The 27,089-nt window shown below is 51.7% G+C and overlaps 2 protein-coding genes and 1 non-coding gene across 3 annotated transcripts in view; 2 read left to right on the forward strand and 1 right to left on the reverse strand.

The window, feature by feature from the left end:
* The first annotated feature begins 1,800 nt into the window (after nucleotides 1-1,800).
* Nucleotides 1,801-16,728, forward strand: BPIFB3 (BPI fold containing family B member 3). Its single transcript, XM_081552944.1, has 15 exons — nucleotides 1,801-1,920; nucleotides 2,639-2,795; nucleotides 3,231-3,335; nucleotides 3,774-3,914; nucleotides 5,389-5,452; nucleotides 7,479-7,539; nucleotides 8,601-8,692; nucleotides 8,830-9,009; nucleotides 10,315-10,368; nucleotides 11,557-11,727; nucleotides 12,595-12,662; nucleotides 14,033-14,075; nucleotides 14,865-14,928; nucleotides 15,527-15,603; nucleotides 16,424-16,728. Exons 1-15 carry the CDS (start codon nucleotides 1,809-1,811, stop codon nucleotides 16,451-16,453), a joined length of 1,419 nt encoding a protein of 472 aa, XP_081409070.1. The 5' UTR covers nucleotides 1,801-1,808; the 3' UTR covers nucleotides 16,454-16,728.
* The window catches only part of BPIFB4 (BPI fold containing family B member 4), a 35,303-nt gene continuing 24,637 nt past the window's right edge, over nucleotides 16,424-27,089 (forward strand). The window contains exons 1-3 of the mRNA XM_081552943.1: nucleotides 16,424-16,819; nucleotides 25,807-25,930; nucleotides 26,890-26,952. Coding sequence (XP_081409069.1) covers nucleotides 16,709-16,819; nucleotides 25,807-25,930; nucleotides 26,890-26,952 — 298 coding nt within the window. The 5' untranslated portion in view covers nucleotides 16,424-16,708. The remainder of the gene's footprint in view (nucleotides 16,820-25,806; nucleotides 25,931-26,889; nucleotides 26,953-27,089) is intronic.
* TRNAG-UCC (transfer RNA glycine (anticodon UCC)) lies at nucleotides 21,760-21,832 on the reverse strand. The gene has a single exon. It is a non-coding gene; the product is annotated as a tRNA-Gly (tRNA).

A 27,089-nucleotide genomic window follows, 5' to 3' on the forward strand; every position in this document is an offset into this window, starting at 1 on the left:
AGGAGCCCCCATCCACTCCTCGTGGAGCTGCAGGAGAGGGTAAGACAGCCTGCGGAGCCCCAACTTTATCCAGATCCCCAGTTGTTAACCCTGTAACCATCCTGCTGTCCCGTCTGAATAATGGGCCCAGAAAGAATTCTCCCTAGGAGAACACTGTGGGTACCTGGAAGATGATGAGAGAAAAAGTCTATTTTGCAGATGGGAAAACAGGGGCTCAGCGAGGGAGCAAAGGCAGGGATTCATGGGCTGAAGGCAAAATTTTCCTAGACTCAAGAGGTGCCCATTTTTCTCTGAACCACTGATCCTGACTGGTTTCCCGTTGTGGCAATATTTCCTTCTATGAGAGAGTCAAGGTTACAGGGAGCCACTCTGGGACCAGTCCTGCTGATAGCGGCTGGTCCCTTCAGAGCCCGTAAGCACCTCTGGGCGAGAGGAAAAGGTGTCCTCTTGGGGATACAGAGCCTGCGCCAGGGCAAAGAGTTGGCGAATACAGTGGGGCTGGATTTCCATCTATTCTTGGCCCCTCAGCCAGCACCCGCTCCAACACACAACCATGCACAGAGACCCGAGAAACAGTCCCTGCCCACAGGGAGCTCACAGAAATGGCACATGAGAACACAAACACAATGCGTGGTCGCAAACTGCCTTCAAGTACATATTCTGGGTGGTGTTTATTGACAGACAGGCTTCTTTAGACAAAGTGAAGGAGGGCGGCTTCTCCAAGTAGGTGACATTTATTCAGAACCTGAAGGGTGAGGAGTCAGTGCAGAGGAAGAACCTCCCTAACAGAAAGAATATCATGTGCAAAGGCCCTGAGGTGGAAGGAGCTTGTCATGGTTAAGACAGAGAAGGTAAAGAGGCAGGGAGGGTCCTTGTGAGTAACAGTAAGGAGCCTGGGTTTTATACCCAGGGCAGTGGGGGACCACTGAAGAGTTTAAGCAGGGGTGATGTAAGGCGATAGATAGGTATGTAACTGGGCTGGCAGATATGGAACTTCATACAGAAAAATCCCAACCTATGAAACTAATGTTAGCTATGCTGTCACCTCCTATTTTGTTCCTTTCAACATCAGTCCAGGATAGAGGCAGGGTTTACTGTTACTGTTTAGTCGCTAAATCGTGTCCGACCCCTTGTGACCCCATGAACTGCAGCACGTCAGGCTCCTCTGTCCTTTACTATCTCCTGGAGTTTACTCAAACTCATGTTCATTGAGTCGGTGATGCCATCAACCATTTGTCTCCCCCTTCTCCTCCTGCCTTCATTCTTTCCCTTCATCAAAGTCCTTTCCAGTGAGTTGGCTTTTCGAATCAGGTGGCCAAAGTATTGGAGCTTCAGTAACAGTCCTTCCAATGAATATTCAGGGTTGATTTTCTTAAGGATCGATTGGTTTGATTTCCTTGCAGTCCAAGAGGCAAGGGAGGCAGGAGAGAAATGGGACATATTAAATCGATCTGCTGAATTGTCTCCAATCAGCCACACCTTCTGAAATGGCCCCCTGAGCCAATGGGAAAGTGGTCCAGGAAAGAGAGCTCCCTGTCCTGCTGTTCTGGAAAGAAAGGCCCTCTGCAGCTGTCTCTGAGCCAGGTCCAGGCTCACTGGGACCACAGACGACTAAGACTTTAAATTCAGAAGTGTTAGCTGCTGCTCAAACTGGAGGCAGAGGGCTTTTCTGGGAGTGAAGCTGGACTTGAGCTGTGCCAGGCAGGTGGGAGGGCCCTAGGCTGTGAAGGGTCATGGGGAAGAGAAGGCCTGGGCACAAGGATGGCCCCAGGTTCCTGCTTCTGTTCTTAGTAGGTGTGACGCTGACAATGTTGGGAGTGTGGTCCCCACTTCTCCTCTGGGGTCTGGTGACTCCGTGCCAGGGGTTGCTTGAGACGGTGGGCACCCTTGCTCGGATCGACAAGGATGAACTCGGCAAAGGTGAGCCCAAGGTGGGGCAGGGTGTGAGGATCCAGCTGCAGTGTAACCTGTTTCATAGACAGACTTACATGCTTATGCTTTGGTGGGTAGATGAAAACAGGGTTTGACTCCCAACTGTGTAGAGTTCAGGGGGTTAAAGGTTGGTGTGCAGGCTCCAGTGGGTGATAGTTGACTCTCTTCTGAGAGGGGAACTGGACTGGACGAGCAAGCAGGGTTTGAGTCTCCCTCAGGGACAGGAGTGGGCAGGGTTGAGGAGGTCCAGGGGAGGGTACTGACGGGGCCAGCATCTCTGCCTCCCCCATTTCTGGGGTGGGGGAGCTCGACTAGGCATTTGGGGCCCCAGGGGCTCAACGGCCCAGAGTGACCATGGTTGTGAAGAGCAAATGCTTCCTGGAAGCTCCCCTGGCTGTCCCAACCTCCACAAGGCAGTCCCTTCCATCTTGCCCTTCTCACAATCCACGTAGTCAGGCCAGTCGTGCCCAGGAGGGGTTGTTTCCTCCCTTTTGCTCAAGCTCTGGTGGCTGCATGCTCCCTCCTTTACTTCTGCTCCCCCTTTCATTGCTACCAGGTGGTCCAATGTCCAGGAGCCCTCGTCATACTGTTTGTTGGCCCCAAACCCGATTTGCTGTGTGACTTTGCCCCTCTCTGGGCCATAGTTTCCTCATCTGTAATATAAACCTTCCTTCCCCCCTCCACCTCCCACCTGCCCTCTTTGCAGCCATCCAGAACTCGCTGGTTGGCGGGCCCATTCTGCAGAACGTGCTGGGGACGGTCACTTCTGTGAACCAGGGCCTCCTGGGCTCCGGGGGCCTGCTCGGAGGAGGTGGCCTGCTGGGCTACGGAGGGGCTTTTGGCGTTGTTGAGGAGCTTTCTGGGTGAGTCCTCACAACGTGGCCACGTGACTGCCTACCTCCTGTGTGCTGTACAGATAGCCTGGTCTTTTCTTTGCTTCAGGGAATAGAGAAGAGGTTGACTTTTTTAATTCGTTGGAAGGCAGTGGGAATGTCATGGGGAGCCTTAGACAGGGAGTCCTAGAAACTGAGAAAATAAGGAGTCTACTGAATGTCAGGCAGCATGTCCCTACGGTTGAGGGTTCCAGCTCTGGGATCAGTTTCAATGACTGTGTGACCTGGGGCAAGATGCTCAACCTCTCTGGGCTAATCCACTATCTCCTTGCCTCCCTCCCTCCTCCTCTTCAAGTTTCTGCTCCAAAGACCTCTGCCCCGACCAGTCTGGTCTGGGAGGGTCCAGGCATCCAGGCACTAAGGGACCGGTGCAGGGGTGTGTCAGTGGCCCTGTACTCCCCCCAGGCTGAAGGTGGAGGAAGTCACACTGCCAAAGGTGTCTCTGAAGCTGCTGCCAGGGTTTGGGGTGCAGCTGAATCTGCACACCAAGGTGGGCCTGCATGGCTCCGGGTGAGTGTGCCCCTGGGCCTCTACCCCACCCCACCCCACTGGGGACCCCCTACCCTATTGTCTCGGCAGGCTCACCCCCTCAACCCCTATTTTCTCCCACCTACTTCCTTCCCAAGGGACTCCTGCTTTCCTATTCCCTCCCTGGATCCCACCTCTCTACCCCTCTCCAGGGATCTCCATCCCACGGACGTCCAGGGACTTCCGTCTCTCTCCCTGAGAGAGGTCACTGGTGGGGGTGCGGGAGGGGGCGCAGGGGCGTGCGAAAGGGCAGGGAGGCTGGCGCGGAGAGGAGGGGTGGGGACTAGACCCCTCGCAAGGTTACCCCATCCGCCGCTCATTAGAGCCCTAGTCTGCTGCCCCAGAATGGGCGCGGCTGAGGCGGCCCTGGTGGGTGGGGCCTTGGCCGCTTGGTCACGCCCCCAGTTTCTGGTCTCGCAGCCCCCTGGGGGGCCTCCTGCAGCTGGCCGCCGAGGTGAACGTGTCGTCGCGGGTGGCGCTGGGCGTGAGCGCGCGGGGTACGCCCATCCTTATCCTCAAGCGCTGCAGCACGCTCCTGGGACACATCAGCCTGCTCACCGGGTGAGTCGCGGGCTGAAGCCCTAGTTGGGCGGCTCCCGGCGTCCCGACCTGCTGGGGCTCATCGCGCGTGCGCGCACCCGGGGTCTCCTGGGTCTCCTGGGTCTCCTGGGAGCGGCCGGCTGGGCGGGGCTTGAGCTCACCCCGCCTCCGCCCCTCTCGCCGCATCAGCCCGCGGCACAGGCTTGTAGACTGAGGCCCACCACCGACAGAGACTGGTCCAGCCCACCGCTTGCAACACCCGCTCCTGAGCGACCCATTTCTCCAGCCCCGGAGAGCCTGCCTCCCTTCTTCCAGATAGAGCAAGGGCCAACGGTGGTCCTCCCATCTGTGGGGAATTCAATCCCTGCTTGTAGCATGTCAGAGACCCAGCTCAGCCGCTGACTTGCTGTGTGACCTCAGGGGATCCCCGTCCCTTGTCCAGGCTTCCATGTCCCTATCTGTATAAAGAGCACCTAAATTTAATGATCCCGAAGGCTCTGGCACCTTTATATCCATCTCTTACTCCAGCTGTTCAAGACACAGTGACCCTTCCTCCACAGGGCAACTGAAGCCCAAAGAGGGCTAGAGATTTGCCCAAGGTCACACACCCACATTGCAGCAAGTGCGGAGCTAAACTGGCCTCTGGACTCAGGTCCAAGGCTTTCTTGCAGCACTCTGCACCTGTCCCTAGTGTCATCTGCTCTCCGCCCCCCCGCCCCCCCCTCCGCCCCAATTTTGAGTCAGCCCCTGTTAGTCTCTTCATTCCAGACCAAATCCCACACCCACACCCCACCTTTGCTGGGTGGCCCCTGTGCAGTGATGGGTGATCAGACGGCTCTGTGTTAGTTTCCAAGAATAGGGTGAACCAGGGTTGGTTCTGTCTGCAGATAAGCCTTAATAAGGGGCTTCCAGGCAGGGTCTTGGGCTCCTTAAATCCTAGGGGCTCCATCCTGGTCCTCTGGGCTAGAGGTGACTTGGAGGGGGTGAAGCTCAGGAGGGTGCTGGTGTCCTGTGGCTGTGGTTCTGTGGTTGTCATCCTCCCCCTGTACACCTATAGTCTCCAAACAGACCTAAGTCTGTCTGCATGCACATCCTCAGGCCACCCCCTCAGACATTCATTTGACAAATACTTACTGAACCCTCACCCTAAGCCAGGTGCTGTTGTTGACCCAAATGTCACTTGTCTATACATACTGGGGGAGACGAAGGGAACAGACATTTATTGAGCAGCAGACACGTGTACGCTCCCATTTGATCTCAGTGGCAGCAGCTCTCTCTTAAGCAGGCACTGTATGGATGGGAAACTGAAATCCTGCTCTGGGCCCCGTGGTGAGGCAGAGCCAAGATTTAAACCCAGCTCCCTAAGTCCCAGTCAAACCCACCAGGAGAGGAGACGGGTGATGTCCTGAGCCCCCAGTGCCCACACTGCCCCGTCATCCGAGTTGGCGCCATCCCTGTGTGGTGGCCACACCTTCATGCATCTCATTCTGCCCAGGTTGCTGCCTGCACCGCTCTTTGGGGTCGTGGAACAGACGCTCTTCAAGGTGCTGCCAGAATTGGTGAGTGTGGGGGCTGCAGACCAGGCACACCCCCTCCCCTGGGCTGTGCCCCTCCTCCCCGGCTTTGAGTTAATCTGGGCGCCAGACAGGATTAGGCTGGTCTTTCCTTCCACGCCCATCAGATAATCCCATCCTGGGCTGCCCATGGGCCTCCCAGATGCCACCTGCCAGTCTGTAGGTGGGCTGGCACAGTCTGTCCCCAGACCTCTGAAGCCTAAATTTACAGCTTCCGGTGACCTGCTCTCCAATCCAAGTCCCTTTCTTACCCCCTGCTCTGTCTTTGCCACCTGTATTGTTATTGACTTTATATTTTCCTTTAAACTAGATTTGAATTAAAATTGGGTCACTCAATGATTTTAAACAAAGCCCCATGCTTAGCAAACACGTCTAGAAGATCACATATGTGTATATTAAGACGTGTGTGTGTGCACACTCAGTCGCTCAGTCAGGTCCGACTCTTTGTGATTCCATGGACTATAGCCTGCCAGGCTCCTATGTCCATGGGATTTTCCAGGCAAGAATGCTGGAGTGGGTTGCCGTTTCCTCCTCCAGGGGATCTTCTCACCCCAGAGATCGAACCCACATCTCCTGAATTGCAGGCAGATTGTTTACTGCTAAGCCACCAGGGAAGCCCATATATTAAGACATCATGCAACATTAAACACAAAATGATTAAACTGCTTCAGGATGCTCCTGCCTGCCCCCACTGTCCCTTGAACCACACTTAAGCTGGTCTGGCCAAAGCTCCATTTTGTTAAGGATGGAGAGGGAAACGGCTTGCTGAGGTCACACAGCCAGCAAAGAGTAGTCAGGCTTTCTGATTGCCAGTCCTGGCAGGACCTCTCTTGTGAGTCCTTGTTAAGAACTCCCGTGGAGGTGGCAAGGGTATGGGAGACTGATGTTGACAAAACTGCCCTGGGCTTCAAGAATCCAATCAGGAAAGCAGCTTGGGGAGAAGGGAAGCCCCGAGCAGCCCAAGCCCATCTCAGATCAATTTCAAAAAGGTGTGTGGCTACATTTAAGTCACAGCCAGTAACTGGGGTCTCTAGACAATTGGCTGCAAGACAGGATTTATATGACTCAAAGAGGTTTTAAAAATAAGAGTTAATTACTGGCACTTAGAGACTGGAGGCTTCTCTGAGCAATCCAATTTCTGGCTTCTCTTGTGCAATCAGCCATCCTAGCTGCACGTACCTCCTTCCTGCAGGTGGCACACAGCTGGTCTCCAAGGGGCTGCTCACCCCCTCCCATCACAGCCCCTCTGGTCTCTCATTTCTGTGATGTGCCTGACCCTAGAAGCCCTGGAGTTAGGGACTGCAAGTTTAAGTAAAAAGACAGCCTTCTCTTGTCTTTCTGAGAACAGCTGTGACCTTGAACAGGTTGCCGCTCTCCTCTGGCCCCAGCTGTAGAGTGAAGGGGCTGAGTGAGAGAAGGGGCTGGGCTGGGCCACCTTTGGTGTTCTTGCTGCGGTGGACTCAGATTCCGTGATTCCCAGACTCAGGACTCTAGAAGCCAAACCACTTGCTCCCTGTTGTCACAGCCCAGGGGTTTTCAGGAAACCCAGGACGGTGTGCGCAGTGGATGCCCCGGGTCAGGTCTGACTCTGGGTGGAGGGTAGGAGGTGCCGTTCTGTGGGATCCGGATTGTAGGTCTCCGGACGTCCACCTGGATGGCAAGAGAGGTCTGAGACCTTGGAGAAAATAGCCGTTTGTTTCCTCTGGGGAGTGCCTTGTCCCCACGCCCCAGTGAGCCTCTGGACTGTGTCCCCATGTCCCCCCAGAGCCAAGGTGTTCTGAGGGGGCCCATGTAACTGGCCCTCTGCACCACCCACTCTGCCCTCTGGCACTTCAAGCTCCAACACATCCATGCCTCCCACCTGTGTGCCCCCCTATCCATCTCCATCGTCTGCCCTGTTTGGGGTCCCTGGGACCCCAAAGCACATAATTTAAAGAAAATGCAGTCATTCCCTGCACCGGGCGGGGCCCACTCTTATGCTCCTGTTAACTCCTGTCTCCTCTGGACACAGCTGTGCCCCGTGGTGGACAGTGTGCTGGGCGTGGTGAATGAGCTCCTGGGGGCCGTGCTGGGTAAGTTGGGGTCTGCCCTGCTCCTCCTCTGTATCTGCTCTTACCTCTCCACCCCATTATCCCAACGGGTGGGGTACCAGGGAAGAGGACAGGGCAGACTTCTGGGGCCTTTCACGTCTTCCCCAGACTGACGAGGCCGCCATGACAAGGAGGCCTAATGGTGGAGTTCTGGGCTGAGGCCAGTTCAACGGGGTGAGGAGATGCGGAGCCATCTAGGTCTCCATCTATCAGAGCTTCAGGCCACTCTCTGAGCACTGGTGGGTTGTCTGGCACTGTCAGAAGTGTGAGGCAGATGTTATTATTATCTGGACAGACAAGATGACTGAGGTCCAGAGCTTACGTAAGGAACCCAGGGCCCCTTAGCCACAGTGGCCCCCAGCCTCTCTGAGCCTTATGGAGACATGGATGCCTTTTGTATTCACAAATGGGCCTTGAAAAAAGTATAAAAATGCTTAACTAGGATTAGGATGGAGAAGGCAATGGCACCCCACTCCAGTACTCTTGCCTGGAAAATCCCATGGACGGAGGAGCCTGGTAGGCTGCAGTCCATGGGGTCGCTAAGAGTCGGACACGACTGAGCGACTTCACTTTCACTTTTCCCTTTCATGCACTGGAGAAGGAAATGGCAACCCACTCCAGTATTCTTGCCTGGAGAATCCCAGGGACGGCGGAGCCTGGTGGGCTGCTCTCTATGGGGTCGCACAGAGTCGGACATGACTGAAGCGACTGAGCAGCAGCAGCAGCAACTAGGATTAGGATAGAAAACCAGGGGGCAGATGTATCTCTGTATGTGGTGTTATATGAGACAGGCAGGGCAATGACGTGGTTAGTGGCACCAGCTCTGGAAAACAGGAACCTTGGCTTTGCTACCCTGTGGCTTGTGTGGTTTGGGGCTAGTGACTTGCTCTGTTAAAGCCTCAGTTTCTGTATCTGTAAAATGGGGATGACAGTAGTGCCCAAGTGAATACTCAGTAGAGTGCTAGGCGTTCAGCAGGCACTCAATAAATAGAGGTAGGGCCTGGGCTCATGGGGCCTTTCTCCTTCCTCCCCTCCTCATCCAGGCCTGGTGCCCCTCGGGGCTCTTGGGTCCGTGGAATTCACTCTGGCCACACTGCCTCTCATCTCCAACCAGTACATAGAGCTGGACGTCAATGTGAGTGCCCACCAAGGCCCTGCCCACCACTGGGGGTGGGTGAGGTCCCAGTGGAGGCCAGGAAGGGGACGCTGAGTCAGAGCCAGGTGAGTGAGCTGCCCTGAGATCCTGCTGCACCCTGTCTCCCACCTCTGCAGCCCATCGTGAAGAGTGTAGCTGGTGACATCATTGACTTCCCCAAGCCCCGCAAGCCCATCAAGGTGCCACCCAAGGAGGACCACACATCCCAGGTGACCGTGCCTCTGTTCCTCTTTAACACCATGTTTGGGCTCCTGCAGACCAGTGGTGCCCTTGACCTGGACATCACCCCTGAGCTGGTAAGTATGACAACCTGCCCTGCTGGGTCTTAGCGATACTAGTTGTAACCTAGCTGAACCTCATCATTGTTCAGCCCTGATGAGCCTTCTTCTTATAATCAGAGAGACTTGGACAGGTTTATAACAGGTACATGTCCATGCTTGTCCTTGTGGCAGACATTACTAATTGATAATGGCCTCTACTTGGCTAAACCTGAATGGGACTTCTGAGTCCTTCTCAACATGACACTCAGGAAGTTACTTTGAATTGGTCAAAATTGGCATGTGAAATGTAGCCAGTTTTCTATCCCTGCACCAGATGAGCTCTTGTAGTCAATGCTCAATTTTTACTAAAGTGTGAATGGCTAACATTCCTACTACTTTCTCAAAAGCATATTTGAGTTGAAGAGAAGAAAACTCAGGTTGGACTATACCAAAGATATAGAGAGCCTGAACACTGTTAAAGAGGTACAGAGGCACAGTCACCTGGGATGTGTGGTCCTCCTTGGGTGTCACCTTGATGGGGTTGCGGGGCTTGGGGAAGTCAATGATGTCACCAGCTATGCTCTTCATGACATTTGGACGTTGGACATTTATTCTGAAGTTTCAGAGATGTCTGCAAGCCCCAGCCCAGAAGGCTTACCCAGAGACATTTTCTAGCCCTGTCCAAAGGCAGTGAACTCTGAGCCACCTGGGACCTTCACCGGCAGCTCAGCCCAAGGGAGTAGGAGTTGATCATTCATTTCCTATATGTGGGGTCCAAAGAACATGCTGAAGGCCTGTGGGGTGGTTGGAATAGGGCCTTGAGCTGGGAGCCAGATGTGACCAGGTTTTCCAATTTTTTTAAGTTAGAAACTTCAAATTTATATGAAATGTCCTGATTTGTAAATGATGGAAACAAATTTATAGCATTTGAGAATATTTTGGAGTAAAAGACAAAAATATGTGTGGTCAGATTCCTGAGCCTTCAAATTGGTAGGGCAGTTTAAAAGTTCTAGAATTAGCCTGCCCAGGTCAAAGCCTGGTGCCACCATTTACCAGCTTACGAGCCTGGACAGGAACCTCAGGTTTTTCATCTATAAAATGGGAGTAATGATAGCACCCACTTCCTGGAGCAGTTATAAAGGTGGAATGAGTGAAGGCTCAGAAAGCCCTTAGCATGCATCTGACGTGTAGTAAGCGCTCATCATTGGTTACTAGAAGGAACATGAGTGTCTGTGGAGATGCATGTATGTAGTTGGATGGGAGGAAGCTACTTTGTGTGTGCTGAGGGATCCCTATCTCGGCTCTGTGTTTATCCCCCCTCCCATTTGGTCTCTGGTCCAGGTTCCCAGTAATGTCCCACTGACAACTACAGACCTGGCAGCTTTGGTCCCTGAGGTGAGTGACCCTCTCGTGGACTTTATTCATGGTAGGTCTTTCCTGATGACCCTGAATGGACTCCAGAATCTCTCAATACAGCTCTACAGGCAACTGAACATTGAGCTCAAATTCACACTAAAGTGTGATTGACTAACACCGTATCCTTTCCTGGTAGCAGATTTTGCTTAGAGAGGAAAGGACCAGGGTTTAACTACACCAGAAGTCAACTGGGCATTTGACCTGTCTGTTGCTCCTCTGTCAAGCAGAGGACAGGAGTTTCTTTCCAAATGACTTTAGCTTCTCCCTCCAACTGCCTTACTTCATGTTAGTCTCAGTGTTCTTATCCCCAGAGAGAAGACTCAGGGCAGTGACCTTGGAAAAGGAAGAGAAAGGAGAAGATTCAGGGAGATTTGACTAGTGGGCATTAGTTAGTACATGACTACAGGGCCTGGCCCTCAGTTTTCCCATTCTTCCAAGTGAGGCTGAACAGCTTCTTTCCAGCTGTGGGAATCTGAATTATATACCGGCCCTGTGCTAGGTGCTGGGCATGTGCAAGGGGCAGACAGTGAAAAGTAGATAGAAGTCTCTGTGTTCCAGGAGCTGCCATTGTGATGGGAGGGACAGACATTGAACAAATAAATAAGCAGAATATATACAATGTCAGAAGGTGGAGGGTACCCTGCAAAAGGCCTCACCGAGGAGGTGACATGTGAGCTGAAGGCTGAAAGAGGGAAGGGAGGGAACCATGTAGGTGTCTGGAGAAGACATTTCTGGCAGAGGGAACAGCAAGTGCAAAGGCCCTGAGGTAGAGGCCTGGCTGCTTGGAGGAACAGCAAAGCGGTCAGTGAGTCTAAGAGAGAAGAGAATAGGGGCCAGTGGTGGGAGGCTAGATAGGAGGGCAGAGGATGGATCATGTAGGGACTATAAGCATAAGAAGATTTTTTGTTTTCTTTTCTTCTTTTAACGTTGTGTAATTAAGTGTGTCCTAGGGGCGATTTTGACTCTGATTGGGCTGTTTCATAATGTCAGCCTCAAGGGGGCCAAGACCAGACCTGTTTGGTTCAGGCTGTTACCACAGCTCCCAGCTCAGTACCAGTACCCACTAGGTGCTCAATGAGTGTTTGTTGACTGACTTACCGACCAATTCTATTAGTGGGGCATCTAAGATGCCCCCATGCCCCCTGCTCTGCCCTTGCTTCTCTCCAGGCCCTGCGGAAGCTGCCCCCAGGCCAGCAGCTCCTGCTGTCCTTGCGGGTGAAGGAAGCGCCCACGGTCATGCTTCAGAACCACAAGGCCACGGTCTCCATCCCAACTACCATCCATGTGCTGTCCTACTTCCCTAAAGGGGCCCATGAAGTCTTATTCCAGCTGGATGGGGTGAGCGGCTGAGGGGTGGGAGCCGGCACTGGGGTTCTGAGTAGGGCTGACCCACTCCAGGCTGCAGATCTTGGGGTGGGGGCCCCACGGGACACAGCACAGGAAGCCCTCCCCCACTGTCATCACCTGAGCGTTCGGACTCCCGCCTGCTCCCTCATCACACATGTGTCCCGGGTGCTTCCTGAGGATCTCAGGAATTGTCCCTTCCCCCTAGCTTCCCTGTGCTCAGATATCTCTTGGATGACTCTCCAGCTCTCCCCAGCCCCCCACCTCCAGTCTGCTCCCCTCCACCCCACCTCTGCTAGTTTCCCCAGCCATACATCTGGGCAGAGGCAGTCCCTACCCTGCTCATTCTCTGCCCTGACCACACACGGCCAGACACCATTCCTTGCCCTGTCCCCCACCCCTGGCCTCACTCTCCTGCCTTTCCCAGCCTTGCGCCCTAAGCCAGTCAGTTACTCAGGGCTGCCAGGTGCCCCTACCTTGCCCTTGTTTGTGCAGGGACCACCACGTTTCTCCCCTTCCCTTGGCTAACTCCTCGTCTTCCAGGATTCAGCACAGGTGTCAGCTCGTGGGTGATGCCTTCCCTCGCCCACTGCAGGCAGGATTGAGGGTCTGTCCAAGCTCCTGCTGCCCCAGGACTCTCTCACATCCAACACTGATAGCCCTCAGTACCCTGGTTCCTGAGCGCCAGAACCTTCAAGTGGCCTCCTCGTAGCCCAGCATGGACACTATCACACAGCAGGGCCTCAGCAAGGGGTAGTGGAGGAAGTGAATGGTGGAAAGTCACCTGTTGGCCAAGGCAGACCTGTCTTCAAGCTCCTTTTGCCGAATTTGACATAATCTCTGCCTGCTCTTCTCATGCAGGTGATGACTTTAAATGCCCAGCTGGCTCCCTCGGCTACCAAGCTTCACATCTCGCTATCCCTGGAACGGTAACGTGGGATCCTGGGTCTTGTCTTTATGAACAAGAATTAGGGGGACTTCACCAGTGGTCCAGTGGTTAAGACTTCACCTTCCAAGGCAGAGGATGTAGGTTCGATCCCTGTTTGAGGCACTAAGATCCCACATGCCTCACGGCTCAAAAATCAGAACATAAAACAGAAGCAATGTTGTAACAAATTCAATAAAGACTTAAAAAAAAGAACTAGAGACTGGCAGAAACCCCATTATTTATTGAGAGGCAACTGAATTGCAGGTGTTTTGCCAACGTCTTCCTTGCCTCTGGAACCTGCTGGGAAGGGGTGGTCTTAGCCCATTTTACAGATGAGGCAACTGGGGCTCAGAGAATCAACTCCAGAGTGGGCATCTTCCACTGGCCCTGCTCAAAACCTGACCCGGGAGATAAACCTGCTGCAGAGGTGGAGTCCAGACTTCTGAGTTATCAGCCCTAGGGGCGGGCCATGGAGATACCTGTCCTTGAATGTGGTCAGATGCTTTGTTATTCTTGTGGACTAGCTATTTCTCTAGTTCTCCCCGCCTCTGGTAACTAGACCTCATGATAATCATAATAACCGAGATGGTGAGGTTGATGACAATCCTTCCTTATGCATGCACAGCACTTTACAGTTTGCAAAGCCCAGGCTCCAAAAATGCATTGTCCCTGGAAGCAAGTCCTCTGTCTGGGCCTCCATTCTCCAGGCCCGGCACTCTCACCTTGGCTTGGGGCCTGGGGCCTCTCCGTCCCTCCCCTGGATGCAGGGGTATTCCCAGGGGACTCTGAGATCTGCCTGCCCTGGGCCATAGGCACCCGGTGCTCACCTGACCCCTGCCGCCCCCTCAGGCTGCAACTGCCTCCCCCTCCCTGCCTCCCCCTCCCTGCAAGGCTCCACCGCCGCTCCATTTCTAAACTTGACAAAGACCTCACACGCTGCCAGGGTTCATCTCCCCTTCCTGGTGGCTGTTGAAGCCTCAGCTCTTCGGGAGAAGAGATGTGTGTCCGGGCCAGCTGTGATCCACTGGTGGTTTATTGCTGTTAGTGAGCAGCTGTGGGGTGCAGGGCACCCTGTATCCAGGGCTCAGTCTATGGGAGGGCTACTCCTCAGAGAGCATCAGTCAAACAAGTGGGAGTCAGATCAAGGTTCCAGGGCCAAGGAGTTTGAGGTGGCTGTCATGACATTTCAGAAGGAGGTTAGCTCCCTCCAAGCCCATTTTACAGGTGGTAAAACTGAGACCCCCAGTCAAGGCTGAATGAAGGCAGAGTTGAGCCTGTAACACTGTTTCCTGATCCTGAAGAGCTAGCGATGGGGCAGGCTGGGGTGTGGTGGGTACTGGGGCCCCTCAACATCTCTCTTCTCTCTGCTAGGCTCAGTGTCAAGCTGGCCTCCTCCTCTGCCCACACCTTTGATGTAAGTTTCTGGGAGGGTGGGCAGTTTGGCGGTGGTGAGGGTCTTCAAGTGGGGTGGAAAGGAGGCAGGATGAGTCAGGCCATATGACTGAGCTGGCCCCAGTCTGGGCTCTGCCCCAAAAAGACAGAGTGGACAAACATCCGGGCCGGTGTGTGTCTCTGTGTGTGCGTGCACACACGTGCACTTACTTATCAAACAGTCATTGTCTTACGAAAGTGGATCTCACAATCTTTCAAAGTCTTGGAACCTTACAAAGTTGTAAATGTGTAGAACCTCACAAGGGCTCAATATTCTAGAACTTCACACAAGTAATAAGGTCCCTAAACTCAGAAAGTTCTAACATTTCAGAGACTCACGGAGCCCTTAGTTTCCTGCTTCTTACAAAGTCCTGAGGTTCTAGAATTTCATGATGGTTTCAGATTCTAGATCATTCTAAGTGTTTCTCAACTCCTAGGAATGTAAGGTCAGACCACACAGAGTTACTGGAGCTGGGCTCATTTCCTCCCTCTTTCTCAGACACAGGCCCCCACCAGGTGCCCCAGATCCTTCCTCCAGGAGAGCAGCCCTTCCAAGCTCATGGGGCCCAGAGTGAAGCCTGCCTAAATCAGAGTCCCCTTCGGGGTCACTGCTGGACTGCCCACCCCAGCACTTCCTGTGCCCACTAGGAGCTATGTTTTCAGGCTTGTGGGGAGGCTGGGACAGCTGGACCTCTGGATTTTTCTCCCTGAGAAGGGTGGTACTGCTCCCTGCAAAGCCACCACTTCAGCCTCTCTGCATGCTCTGTTGCAGGCGTCCCGTTTAGAAGAATGGCTCAGCAATGTGGTCCGGCTAGCTTACGTGCCAAAGCTCAATGGTAAGCGCAGCCTTAAGTGTCTTCTTGGACACATAGAGTGTCTGAACTCAGGATTGCCTAATCCATTGCCTCTCTCCATTGTTCTTTTTTTTAAAAAATTAAAGTATAGTTAATTTATAATGTTGTGTTAGTTTCAAGTGTACAGCAAAGTGATTTGATCATTCTCCGTTGTTCTTAATAGACACTGAGGTTGGAGAGGGCTTGATCCCCCTTTCTAAGGTGTAGAAACCAGGATTGTTTCCAATCAAACAATATGGATAGCTGCTACATCATGCCCAACTCTGGGCGTCAAGAGCTATCTGACGTGGATCGTGTCTTCAGGCTCACAGTCCAGATGGAAATAGTTATATAAACAAATGAATAGAATATAAATGACCCAGAATGTTCAAGAGAACCTCAAGGAGGCTCTGCTGAGGGAACCCCTTAGGACAATAGAGAAAAGGGGCATTTTTGTTTGGGTTTAGTAGGATGAGCAGGAGTCTCACAGGAACCTGCATCTCCAAGAAGACAAATGGCTAGCTCTAGTGGTGGAATAGGGTCAGCAGGTCCCACCTTGACCCCTCACATATCTTTGCTTTCAACCACGTCCTCTTCACAGTGAACCTAGATGTCGGGATCCCCCTGCCTAAGGTTCTCAATGTCAATTTTGCCAATGCGGCCCTGGCAATCATAGAGGTGAGTTTTCCATCGGGGGGAGGGTAAGCCTTGATGGGCCTAAGGCTTGTCTCTGGAGAGGGGACTGCTCTGCTTCTGTCGAGGTCTGTCGCTGTACCATTTTCTAGATTGCTCAGGGATTATAAACTATCTAACTTGGGAATGGCAAATATATGACATACATTCTAGCACTCCTTCCTTACTTGCCCAAGGCAGATATTGTCAAGCAGTCACAGAGATCTTTCTTGTTAAATTCAGACACAGGACTGGCCTGTAGGATGGGATCTCAGGTTTCCTCACAGAATCACAGATCCCCTGGGCCAGGGGTAGCAAGGACACTTTCTGTTTCTCCCCTGTGCTGTGCCTGTGGCAGCCTTCTCAAATAGATCAGGACATTTTTTCCTGCTGAGTATGGACATGGTCTCACAATCCTTTTCAGTCCAGTACGCCTTTGAGTCTTAGAACAGCTCTGGGAGGTGGGCAGATCAGGAAATGCTGGACCTACTTCTCAGATAAGGACCAAGGCTGTAGGAGGCCCAGTTTCTGGTCCAAGGTCACGCAATAGATTCGCAGGAAAAATGACACTTGAACTAAAGTCTCTAAAATCAGTGACCTTTCCCACACGGAAGGTTGTTTATTCATCGTTCATTCGTTTGTTCACTCATTCACTTAGTAAGTGCAAGCTCTGTTCCCAGTACAGTGCTAACCCCAGGGTATGGGGTTGGTGTTGGGGGTGGGGGACACAGAGTGGCTGCGGGGGTGGGGTGGGGTGGTGGTGGTGTAGCCGGGTGTGGGGCACAAGGGCTCAGAGGACCTAACGTAGAGCCATTGCTCCTTGCAGAATGCCGTGGTGCTGACCGTGCCATCCTGAGGCTGACAGAGGGCTGCCATCCCTCTGTGCTGACCGCCAGAATCCTGCCCACCTGCCCACCTGCCTCAGTTTCCCTCCCAGGCTCTAACCTGTGTCTGTGACAATATAAGTGTCCCTTATCCACCCAGGGCCCCCCAGGTGCTCCGACCCTGCAGCTCTGCCCCCAGTCTGGAGTGGGGACTGCAGGGTTAGCCACAAGACTCTGCTTTGGAGAAAGCTCTAAGGCCTTCTTGGCAAGTCCTGAGCTTTCAATAAATGACTCCTCTGTCTCAGCACCTCCTGGCTGGTTTGTTCTCCAGTCACACCGGGGCTGCCTTGGCCTCTGCCTCCGGGGCCCTCCCCAGCTCCAGGCAGGGCTCCTGGCAGGTGAGGGGACTTGGGGCCTAGTCATTGTAGCTTCATGTCCCAAACTTAGCTGGTTGACCTTGGCAACCTCTGTATCTTGTCTTGCCTTTGTCCGCCTCTGTGTGGCGCTCCCTGTGTCCCCCGCCCCACTTCCTTCCCTTCTCTCTTTCTTTTCTTATTATTTTATTATTGGCTGTGCCACGCGTGGCACGTGGGATCTTAATTCCCTGATCAGGGATCAAACTCGTGCCCCTTCCCTATATTGGGAGCATGGAGTCTTATCCATTGGACCATGGGATGGGAAGTCCCGTCCTCTCTCTATTTTTCTAAACGCCTCCATCTTTCACTCTGTCTCTCTGAGTCTGTCTGAGTCTGTGTCTGTGTGTTTTGGTCTCTCTGACTTTGGGACACTTCTCAGAAGTGATGTCTGAGTTGAATTTTGAAGGCTAGTAAGAGTTTTCCAGGGAGTAAAGGAATCAGTACTAAAGGAAGCAGAGATGGGTGAGACTCCAGGAAGGTGTTGCCCTGGAGGGGTCACTTAATAGCTTCACGCCTGCCATTGACACACCTCAGGACAGACCTCAGGACAGAGCCACGCTGGACGCTCATAGAGCGAGTGGGGAAACTGACACCAGGGAGGACCTGGCTGGCCCGAGGCCGCACAGCAGCAGAGTTGGGAGGGGAAACTGGGGGTCCTGCCTCTCTGGCCTGGACTCCTCTCTGCTGCTCAGGATGGGCCTCCTTGGTTCTGGAGAATGGCCCCAAGTTGGTACATGAGTGAAAAGGTGCCAATTAAGTTTTGGGAACTGGATTAGAGGATCTGGGGGTACAGCGGGGAACAGAGGAGAGTTGGAACCCATCTAGAGGTTTATGCACCAATGGGAATGACCATCCTCTCATCCATCTACCCATCCATCCATCCATTCATCCATCTACCCATTCATCCTTCCGTCTATCCATTTATCTACCCACTCACCCACCCATCTCCCCACCCATCCATTCACACGTCTATTCATCCTCCAGTCCGTCTATCCATCCACTGTTCTACCCCTTCTTCCTCCCCGTTCCCTTCTTTTCTCTTCACCTCCCCTCCACCCACTTGCAGTTATTGGTGTGTACTACATGCCAGACCCAGTGCTGAGTGACATGTGGGATTTATGTTTGTCTCCTTTCTCACCTCCAGTGTCTCCTGACTCCCATCCAGGACAATACAGTGATGATATGAGTAGCTTGCATTTTAGCTGCCTGTGTTCAAATCCCAGGGCTGCCCAGGTGGCGCTAGTGGTAAAGAACCCATCTGCCAATGCAAGAGACATAAGAGACATGGGTTCCATCTCTGGGTCCAGCAGATCCCTTGGAAGAGGTCATGTCAACCCACTCCAATATTCCTGCCTGGAGAATCCCATGGAATGAGGAGCTTGGTGGGCTACAGTCCACAGAGTTGTAAAGAGTTGGACACGACTGAGGTGACTTAGCACGCACGCACACAGGTTCACACCCCATCCCAGCTGCCATGTGGCCTCGGGCAAGTCATTGAATCTCTCTGACTCTCAATTTCTTCATCAGTAACTTGGGGATGATGGTTAATATGGTTTTGAAGGTTAATCAGCACTCGGGATGTTGACCCACCCATCAGTTCCTGTTAGCTCATGTTACTGCCGCATTATTCTGCCTTCTCATCCTGCCTTCAGCTGCTCCTGCCTCTCCACCCAGACCCCAGCACACCTTCCTCCTCTCTCACGAGGACTGCACCTGCCTGTCCTGTTCTTCACGCTCTCCTCTCTTCCATCCTGTCCTCCTTCAGCCCTTCCTTGACCTCGTCTGACCATCTCTCACCTCTGCTGATAGACTTTCCATGGGTTCTCATAGCCAGCAGAAAACCATCCCAGACTCCCAGGTTTGGAGTCAAGGCTGCCTGTGGCTTCAGCCGATCCTCCTGGAGCATGAAGAGGAAGCAGAGCTGGTTCTGTGCCTTGCCTGTAGGACTCACTCATAGGTCATTTGAGGATGAAATGAGATAAGTCCTCACAGAATACGGAGAGGAGTGCCTCCAGGCCTCACAGACCCTAGGCGGGCTCTGTTATTGTATCCCCGCCCTGGATTGTCCCTGCCTCACCTTGTTCTCCCACTTGACCAAGAGCTCCCCAAGGTCAAGGTGAGGGAGGGTCTTTGTTCACCCTGGTGAGTCCCGTGGTTGCACAGAGTAGCAATGAGAGCAGCTAACCTCTACTGAGCGCTTGCTGTATACCAGCCTCTGTGTTAGATGCTGATGTCCCTTCGCTCAGTTAGGTTTCATAGCGACCATAATCAATGGGTGTTATCGCCCTATTTTAAAGATGAGCACACAGGCTCAGAAAAATGGAACTGGACAGCTCCTAAGTGGCAAAGCCAGGGTTTGAACTAGATCCTTCTTCCCCTTAATCCAAAGCCTGAGCTTTACATGACTGTGCTATAAAAATAATACTCGCTATGTTTATTCTATGATTCCTAAGTGCCAGACACTGTCCTAAGGACTTTATATACTTTTGTCATCATCTCCTTGAATCAACCCCGCTTTCTCGGAACTGTTTTTACATTCACTCTAGAGTTGAGGAAACTGAGGCCCAGAGAAGTTAAGAGACTTGCCCAAGGCCACACAGCTAGGAAGTGATGAGGGTCAGCACTTGAACCCAGGCCCCTGACTCCAGAGCCCAGGTTCTGAACTGCCACACTTAGGGTGGGTAAGGAAACCAGCCAGACGTGCAGAAGTCCCTCGGTCAGTGGTGAACCCACAGTTCATGAGGGGGACAAGGGTTGAGCTGGAGGGATTGGTAGTGAGGCTGGGTCTGTTTCCTGGTCCCAACTCCCCACTTCATGAAGCCCCCACAAGGCCCCCTGCAGGCTGAGTCACCTTCAGGACGAGTCACCTCCCAGGGCCTGGTCCCACCAGCTCCAGACAAAGGTGCCCTTTGGCTGCTAAGCCCAGGTGATCTCCTCGGCGCCAGAGCTACGCTAATCCTCTCGGGGCCCCAGGAGGCAGGCTGGCCTCATGACCATTAGGACCTGGCTGGTCTTGGGGCTGAGGACAGCACTGACCTTCATGTGTGCACCGCCCTCTACAGTTTACAATAGGCATTGATCTCTGCTCTCTAGTGGGAGGGAAGGGCAGGTGGAGAAAGGCGCGGTTGCCCTCTTTGCCCCACAGAGCTCCAGACATGTTCCAGACATTTCCTCTGCAATCCTGGAAACCCTGCTGGAGAAGTGCAATATTCTGTCCATTTCTCAGATGGCCAAACTGAGGACCCAGAGAGGAAGTGACTGTCCAGAGCTGAGAGGGCAAATGGGATGTGTGGTTCTTGGGGTCCCTGCCCTGGAACCCTTCTAGCCCCTACAGGTGATAAATTGGTCCAGGGCCTGGGTTCAAGCACCCACTCACACCCATTGTGGGTTTTACCGACTTGCTGCCTTGTAGTGCCAGCAGAGACCCAGGATGATGAGAATAAAAATACCACCTACTGAGCACCTACTGTGGCCCTGTTCTCACCACTTTGCATGATTAGGTCACTCGACCTTTACAACATCCTTTTGAGGCCAAGTCATTCTGGTCACCATCTTGACACCAAAGGAACAGACTTGGAGAAAACTGGCCGCAGAATTCAAACCAAGCCTCTGTCTCCAAAGTCTGTTTTCCACTAAAGCACCCACCGCAGATGAGGAAACAGTCCCAGAGAGGCACTGGTCCAGGCTCTAGTAGTGACACTGGTGAGGTTGGCAGGACTTGACATCACCCATGCCTGCCTTCAGAGTCCCCACAGCCCTCAGACAGCAGGGAGGAAGCATCTCCCTGCAGAGTTCAGGAGAACACTTGTTTATGCTCAGCCTGGCTTGAGAGCAGGCCTCGGTGGGGGAAATAAATGCCCCCTCACCCAAGAGAGCTTCTCAGGTGGGTCTCATAGGAGAAGCAGGAGGTGTCATCAATTAAACATGGAGGTAGGGGGACGTCCCTGGTGGTCCAGTGGTTAAGACTCCGCACTTTGAATGCAGGGGGCATGGATTCGATCCCTGGTCAGAGAACTAAGATCCCATGTGTCACGGGGCATGGCCAAAAAGTTAAAAAAATAAAACAAATGTGGAGGTAGGACCTAGGCCTGGGTTGGAGGTGGGAACCAAGGAGGACTCAGATTGCTCCCCAGGTTGCGTGCAGCAAGTGGGAGCATTCGTTCATTCATTCATTCATTTGCTACACTGGCATCTGTGCCTGTGCTGGGCTGGGAGCAGGGCACAGGCCTGGTTTTCCCAGAGCAAGGCCATCTCAGAGCGGTGGCAGAGGGCCTTGGGCGTCCAGAGGAAGCATCTGAGTTGGGAGTTGTCACAGAGCGTGTTCTAGAGCAGCTGGCATTTCTGCACTAGTGTGACTAACAGAATCTGGAGAAGGGTGTTCTTTGGCAGAGAGGGCACATGCAGAGGCTGGGAGACAGGGAGGCTGGGGGTGGTGGTGGTGAGAGAAATGGGCACCACTCAGTGTGGAAGGCAAATCCACCTTCAGTGCCAAGGATGAGGTCTGGTCTGTGTTCTAGCAGGTCTTGGAGTGGGTATTGGCTGCCTCTGAGAGGCGGGAGCAGGCACTGACTGAGAAGGAACAGGAGGGAAAATTCTGGGGTGATGAAAATATGTTAAGATAGGGGTGCAAGCTACATACTGTATAACCTTGTCACTATTTAAATAAACAATGTTTATGAATTTCACTGTATGTAAATTTTACATCTAAAGAAGAAAATCATTATGGCATGCATGTTAAAGTGTTTAGAGGGAAATATATTGTTAACTGCAACTTTCTTTGAAATACATTTTAAAAATGTTTATTTATTTTTACTTATTTGGCTGCACCGGGTCTGAGTTGGGGCATGCAGGATCTTTAGACATGGCATGTGGGATCTTTAGTTGTGGCATGGGAACTCTTAGTTGCGGCATGTGGGATCTAGTTCCCTGACCAGGGATCGAACCCAGGGCCCCTGCATTGGAAGTGCAGAGTCTTGGCCACTGGACCACCAGAGAAATCCCTGAAATATGTTTTTGTTTTTTTTTTTTAAAAGATGGATTAATGGATGAATAGATATAGTAAAGTAAGTGTAAGAAAATACTAATGGTCGATGTAGCTGGTGCGTGGAATATGACAAGTATATGGGTGCTCATTGTACAATTTTTTCAACTTCACTGTATGTGTGGACATTTCATAATGAAATATTGGGAGAAAAACTTCTGCAGATCAACAGAAGCCAGTCTGCTTGTTCTCTTCACACTTGCCCCACATTTGAAGAGTCAGGTCCAAGTTCATCTCCCCGAATCCTCAAATCCGTCCTGTGAGGCAGATATTCTACCCACTTAACAGATGGAAATATGTGATGAGAGGCAGAGAACAGGGGAGTGGCTGACCCAAAGTCACACAGTGAGTCCTGGTTGAGTGAAGCTGAACCAGAGTCAGCTTGATGCTGAGTCTGGGCATTGTTGTCTGCCCTGGCCAGCTGGAGTAGGCAGTGCTTGCTTTCAAGCTGAAAACTAGATGCCTCTGGGGGTGTTTCCACTTCCCCCATCTGGGGTCCTAGCTAGGGTCTCCAGGAATGTGCCCAGACCAGGGGCTGATAAACCCCAGCTCATGTGACACCATCCGGGGCTGAAAAAGTTCTCAGAATTAGCCACAAACCACAAACCCTTGTGGTTTTGAGTCTCAGTGCCCAGTGTGAGGAGCAAATCTAAATTCTGGTCTCTCATAATTACATGGTGTTTCCCTCCCTGGGTCAGGGATCAGACTCCAGTTGCTATATAAGGCTGGCCTGTGACCAGATTCAGCTGAAGCAGAGGGCCTGGTGAATGGGACCTCTCAAGACTGAGCGGCAGGGACCTCCCGGGGGTAAGGAGGAGCCCCCTCCCTCTTCAGAGTCTGGGCAGGGGGAGCCTGAGGTCTGGGGAGGCAATGAGGCATGTCCCTGACTGGAGACCTGCCTGGGTGACCCTTTTCTGAACCTCAGTGATCTTGTCTGCAACATGGGCATAGTCAGGAGACCTCTCAGGGATCAACAGAAGGGCCTGAGTCCCTTGAATGACATGGGTGAGCAGAGCTGCACTCATCTTCCCCAGCAATGTTTGGGTTGGGTACCCGGGACCTTTGCTACCTCCCTGAGACTCCTCAGCTGCTTACTGATGCCAGAAATCCTTCCTTTGATGCCCATCTTTTTAACTGAAGGTTGTGATTTCTCTTTGAACAGAGAACTCTCTGGGCCATGGGGTTAGGATGAGGTGAGGAAGCCAGGGGGAAAAAAACTCTTAAATATATTAGATCTTAATATTCTAGTATGAATGAGTTCCCCTGATACTCTCCCTAGGAGCAAACTGGAGTAGGGATAGAATGTGGGGGCTGTGTGAACTTCAGGGGATGTAGGGGACAGGAAAAAGGGAAGAGGGTGCATATGTGGAGGGGGTTGAGGCCAACAATTTCATAGTTTGGCCCAGAAAGGAACCATGTCCTGTTCTGATTCTCTGAGGCTGGTGAATGGGTAGACTGGTTTGGTGGAGTGAGAGAAATGGATTAGATGTGAAGGCAGCAAAATAAAATTTCCTTGGGGTTGAACTGCTCATCCCAAAATGCATACTTCACCCCTCCAATCTCATAATATTTTACATCCACTTCTTAGGGGTGTGAAATAATAGTCCCCCCAAAATAGCTACTGTTTATTGAGTGTCTGCTATGTACCAGATATGATGTGCTGGTGACTGCATGTATGTGCGTGCTAAGTTGCCGGAGTCCAGCTCCAGCTGGTCAGGGTTCCCTTAGGATGGACGGCGTCGGCGATAAGAATGAGAAGACACAGTGAGTCTCAGTGTTTCCAAGTGTCTTCTGACTTTATTGCTTTCAAGACAGCTTTTATATTTTTAGTAGCACATAGAAACAGATGTAAAGTGTAGAGTCATGCCAAACCAGACCAATGGGTCAGCAGTTTTTGACCCTTATCAGAACCAGGACACTGTTTGTGTTTCTTAGTTACAAAAGGTTTAAAGTCATTTACATCATCTTCTGGCCTGAAGGCCTGCTAACATCCAGTGACTCCTTTATTGATAAGAGTTGATCAGCCAGAGCACTTTTGTGTCAGGCATAGAAAGTACCAGAGTTACATTTTTTTAAAGAATACAGGCACAGCAGATTATGACAAAGAAAGAATTCACAAACTCAGAGTTTCAAGGTAAAACCTGTTTTCTGTACTCTATCTTATGCCTTGAGCCTAACAGAGAAGAATGTGGTCCCATAAAGTCATGGCACAGCAAGATGAAAGTGCCAAGGTCAGTGCTTAGCAAAATCACCAGCTGAATTAACAATCGTCTTATTATTTGTATTAAAGCTAAACTTCTATTTATATAAATCTCTAACTATTATGTTTTCATTATATAGGCTAAATACGTTAAGAGCAAAAACATAGTGAGTAAATATAGACTAAGTAACAGTTTCATAAAGCAATACCTCTTATATTTCCTAATAAGCCTTTCTTCCCTACAAAGGGCTCTGTGCCCATCGGGGCTTTTTGTGTGGAAGCTCTCAATGCTGTTTTGTTGTTAAGGAGCAGCCATGCACATTAGCTCCAAAGGCACAGGTACATTTATTAAGCAAACCAATATGCTAGCAAGAGGAATTTAGATTAGCATACTCTATATCCCAGATAATTTTATTAGGGTATTACCATTCAGGGCCCTTGTCAATTGAGGTTTCAGAAAGATCTGTTTTAGAAGAGAATCAGAATAGGCCTTTTGCCTAAGTCATAGAAATAAGAAGAGGTTTATTATAGCCAACATCAGAAAGACAGATATTATCTTTAAGGTGAGCGCTGAGGCAGCCTTCCAAGAACCCCTGAGGCCTGAGAAGCTCTGCTCAATCAGTCCTTTTCTTCATGACTCTGTCAAGGGTGGGATCTCGTGGGCTGGCTCCCGGCACTAAGTCACTTCAGTTGTGTCTCTTTGCGACTCTATGGACTGTAGCCCTCCAGGCTCCTCTGTCCATGGGATTCTCCAGGCAAGAATACTGGAGTGGGTTGCCATGCCCTCCTCCAGGGGATCTTTCTGACCCATGGGTCAAACCCACGTCTCTTATATCTTCTGCATTGGCAGGTGGGTTCTTTACCCCTGGAGCCACCTGGGAAGCCATGATGGTGACTAGGAAGCTGTAATTCAAAAGGTCAAATCTCTTTCTTAAGGATTAGAATCCAGAGAGCTCTGATCCAGAGCCCATCATGTCATAGTCTTAATGACGTGATGATGGAACTGTCTCCTCCAAAGAGATGGGAAGGAGTATTTGCTAGCTGGCTGGATGCATGTGAGTGTGGCTAGGTGAATGTGTTGACAGGTGGATGGACTGATGGAAGGATGTATGGGTGATGGATGTATGAAAGGAAGGAAGGAAGAAAGGATAGATGGATGGATATATGATCAGCTTGCTGGTTGGTTGGGTCATGAATAAATGATGAATAGATGGGAAGAAGGGTGGAGAGATGGATGAATAAGAGGGGGAATGGATGGTTGATGAGTGGATGAATGGATGGATGGATGGGTGAATGCAAGGATGGATGGGTGGGTGGTTGGGTGAACAGATGAGTAGATTTCTCTAGAAATCTCTGGAGAAATTTCCCCAGAGTCTACCTTCTACTAATTTGCTATTTTGGTTGGAATCCCCAATACTCAGAGTATTTTTCTCTATTCCTGATGCTCCATTTGTAAATTTCCTTCTGGGGAGATATTAATAAAACATCTATGTTATGGGACAGTTTGGTTAATGGTATCTCCAGATTCACTGCAATTTGAAAAGCTCAGAAGATGGTATCAGGAACTCTGGACCTGCCCTATATTATGCCCTTGGGTGATTTCCCCTGTTTCTGGGCCTCTGGGTCTTGATATGACTCTTGGTAGGTTGGGGAGGGGTGGTGCTAACTCCAGCTGCTGGGCAGGGTGGTGACACCCAGCCATGGCCTTATGACCCGCTGTCTCCTTAGCAGAGAAGCAGTGCCAGCATGTGGACGACGTGGTGTGTGGCTGCTCTGTCAGTGGCGGCTGTGTGTGGTATCCGCCAAGATACAAACACCGTCCTCAGGGTTACCAAAGACGTGCTGAGCAACGGTGAGTCCAGTCCTGCAGAGAGTGGATGGTGGCAGGTGGCGGGTAGGGAAGCCCAGCCAACTCTGAAATTCCCAAGCACTCTCTTGCTCACTGGCAGATTCTACATCAGAAGGATGGGTGGCTTCTCTCTGGGCCTTAGTTTCATCTTTTCTGTGGGCTCCCACTTCCTGAGCATTTGCTAGGGGCCAGACACCATGCTGGGGAGTTTGTACTTGAGGCAGTAGAAAGCAGCGATTAAGAGCTTGAGTCTTGGAGCCAGCCTTCCTAGAGTTCAGATATTGGCTATGTGACCTTAAGTCTATGGCTTGAGTTCTCTGAGCCTCAGTTTTCTCATCTGCAAAGAGGGTGTCATTATGGTCCCATCTTGGAGGACTGATACAAGAATCTAATGAGATGAATGACCTTTTGAAAACTTAGCACAGTTCCTGGTTCATAGAAAGCACTCAAAAGTAGGAGCTGTCATTGATCCTGCCTTCAGTTCTTGGGGGTCTCGCTTTTGTCATATGGCAAATGAGGACACGTCCCCTGCCCTCATTCCTGTCCAAGGCTGTCATAGAATGAAAAAAAGGGCTCATTTCCTCCAGTGTCACAGGCCTCAGTTTCTTTATCCATCAAATGGGGACAATAATTCTGGCCTTGACTATTTTCCAGGAATAAATTTGAATAATGCACTAAGAAGTAGGTTTTGTCTGTTTGTTTGTTTGTTTTTACACTGTAAAGTGTGGAGTGCTTGGAAGGAAGGATCATGAAGGTTTGGCTGAACGGTGTTAAAATCTGGTTAAAGTATGAGAGGTCAAAGCCAGCAGCTAATGAGTTAATGGGGATGTCAGGGCTAGTCAGGAGGAGCCTTACCATTCGACCTCAGGAGTTTACCTGTGGGCAAACGGGGACTAGAGAGCAAGCAGTGCTGGGGGTCAGAGGTGGACAAGCCTCCAACTTAGACCTTTGCTTCTCCACAGCCATCTCGGGCACCTTGCAGCAAAGTGATGCTCTTCGCTCAGCCCTGAGAGAGGTGCCCGTGGGTAAAGCTGGTGGTGATGGTGGTGGGCCTCTCCTGGGGGGTCTGCTTGGTGGAAGTGGAGGTGGTGGGGGAGGTGGTCTTCTTGGGGGCCTGCTTGGTGGTGGGGCTGGAGGGGGTGGTGGCGACCTGTTGGGTGGA

Source organism: Giraffa tippelskirchi, chromosome 13 (genome assembly GCF_054371585.1).
Source record: "Giraffa tippelskirchi isolate mGirTip1 chromosome 13, T2T-mGirTip1v1.2.pri, whole genome shotgun sequence".
NCBI lineage: Eukaryota > Metazoa > Chordata > Mammalia > Artiodactyla > Giraffidae > Giraffa > Giraffa tippelskirchi.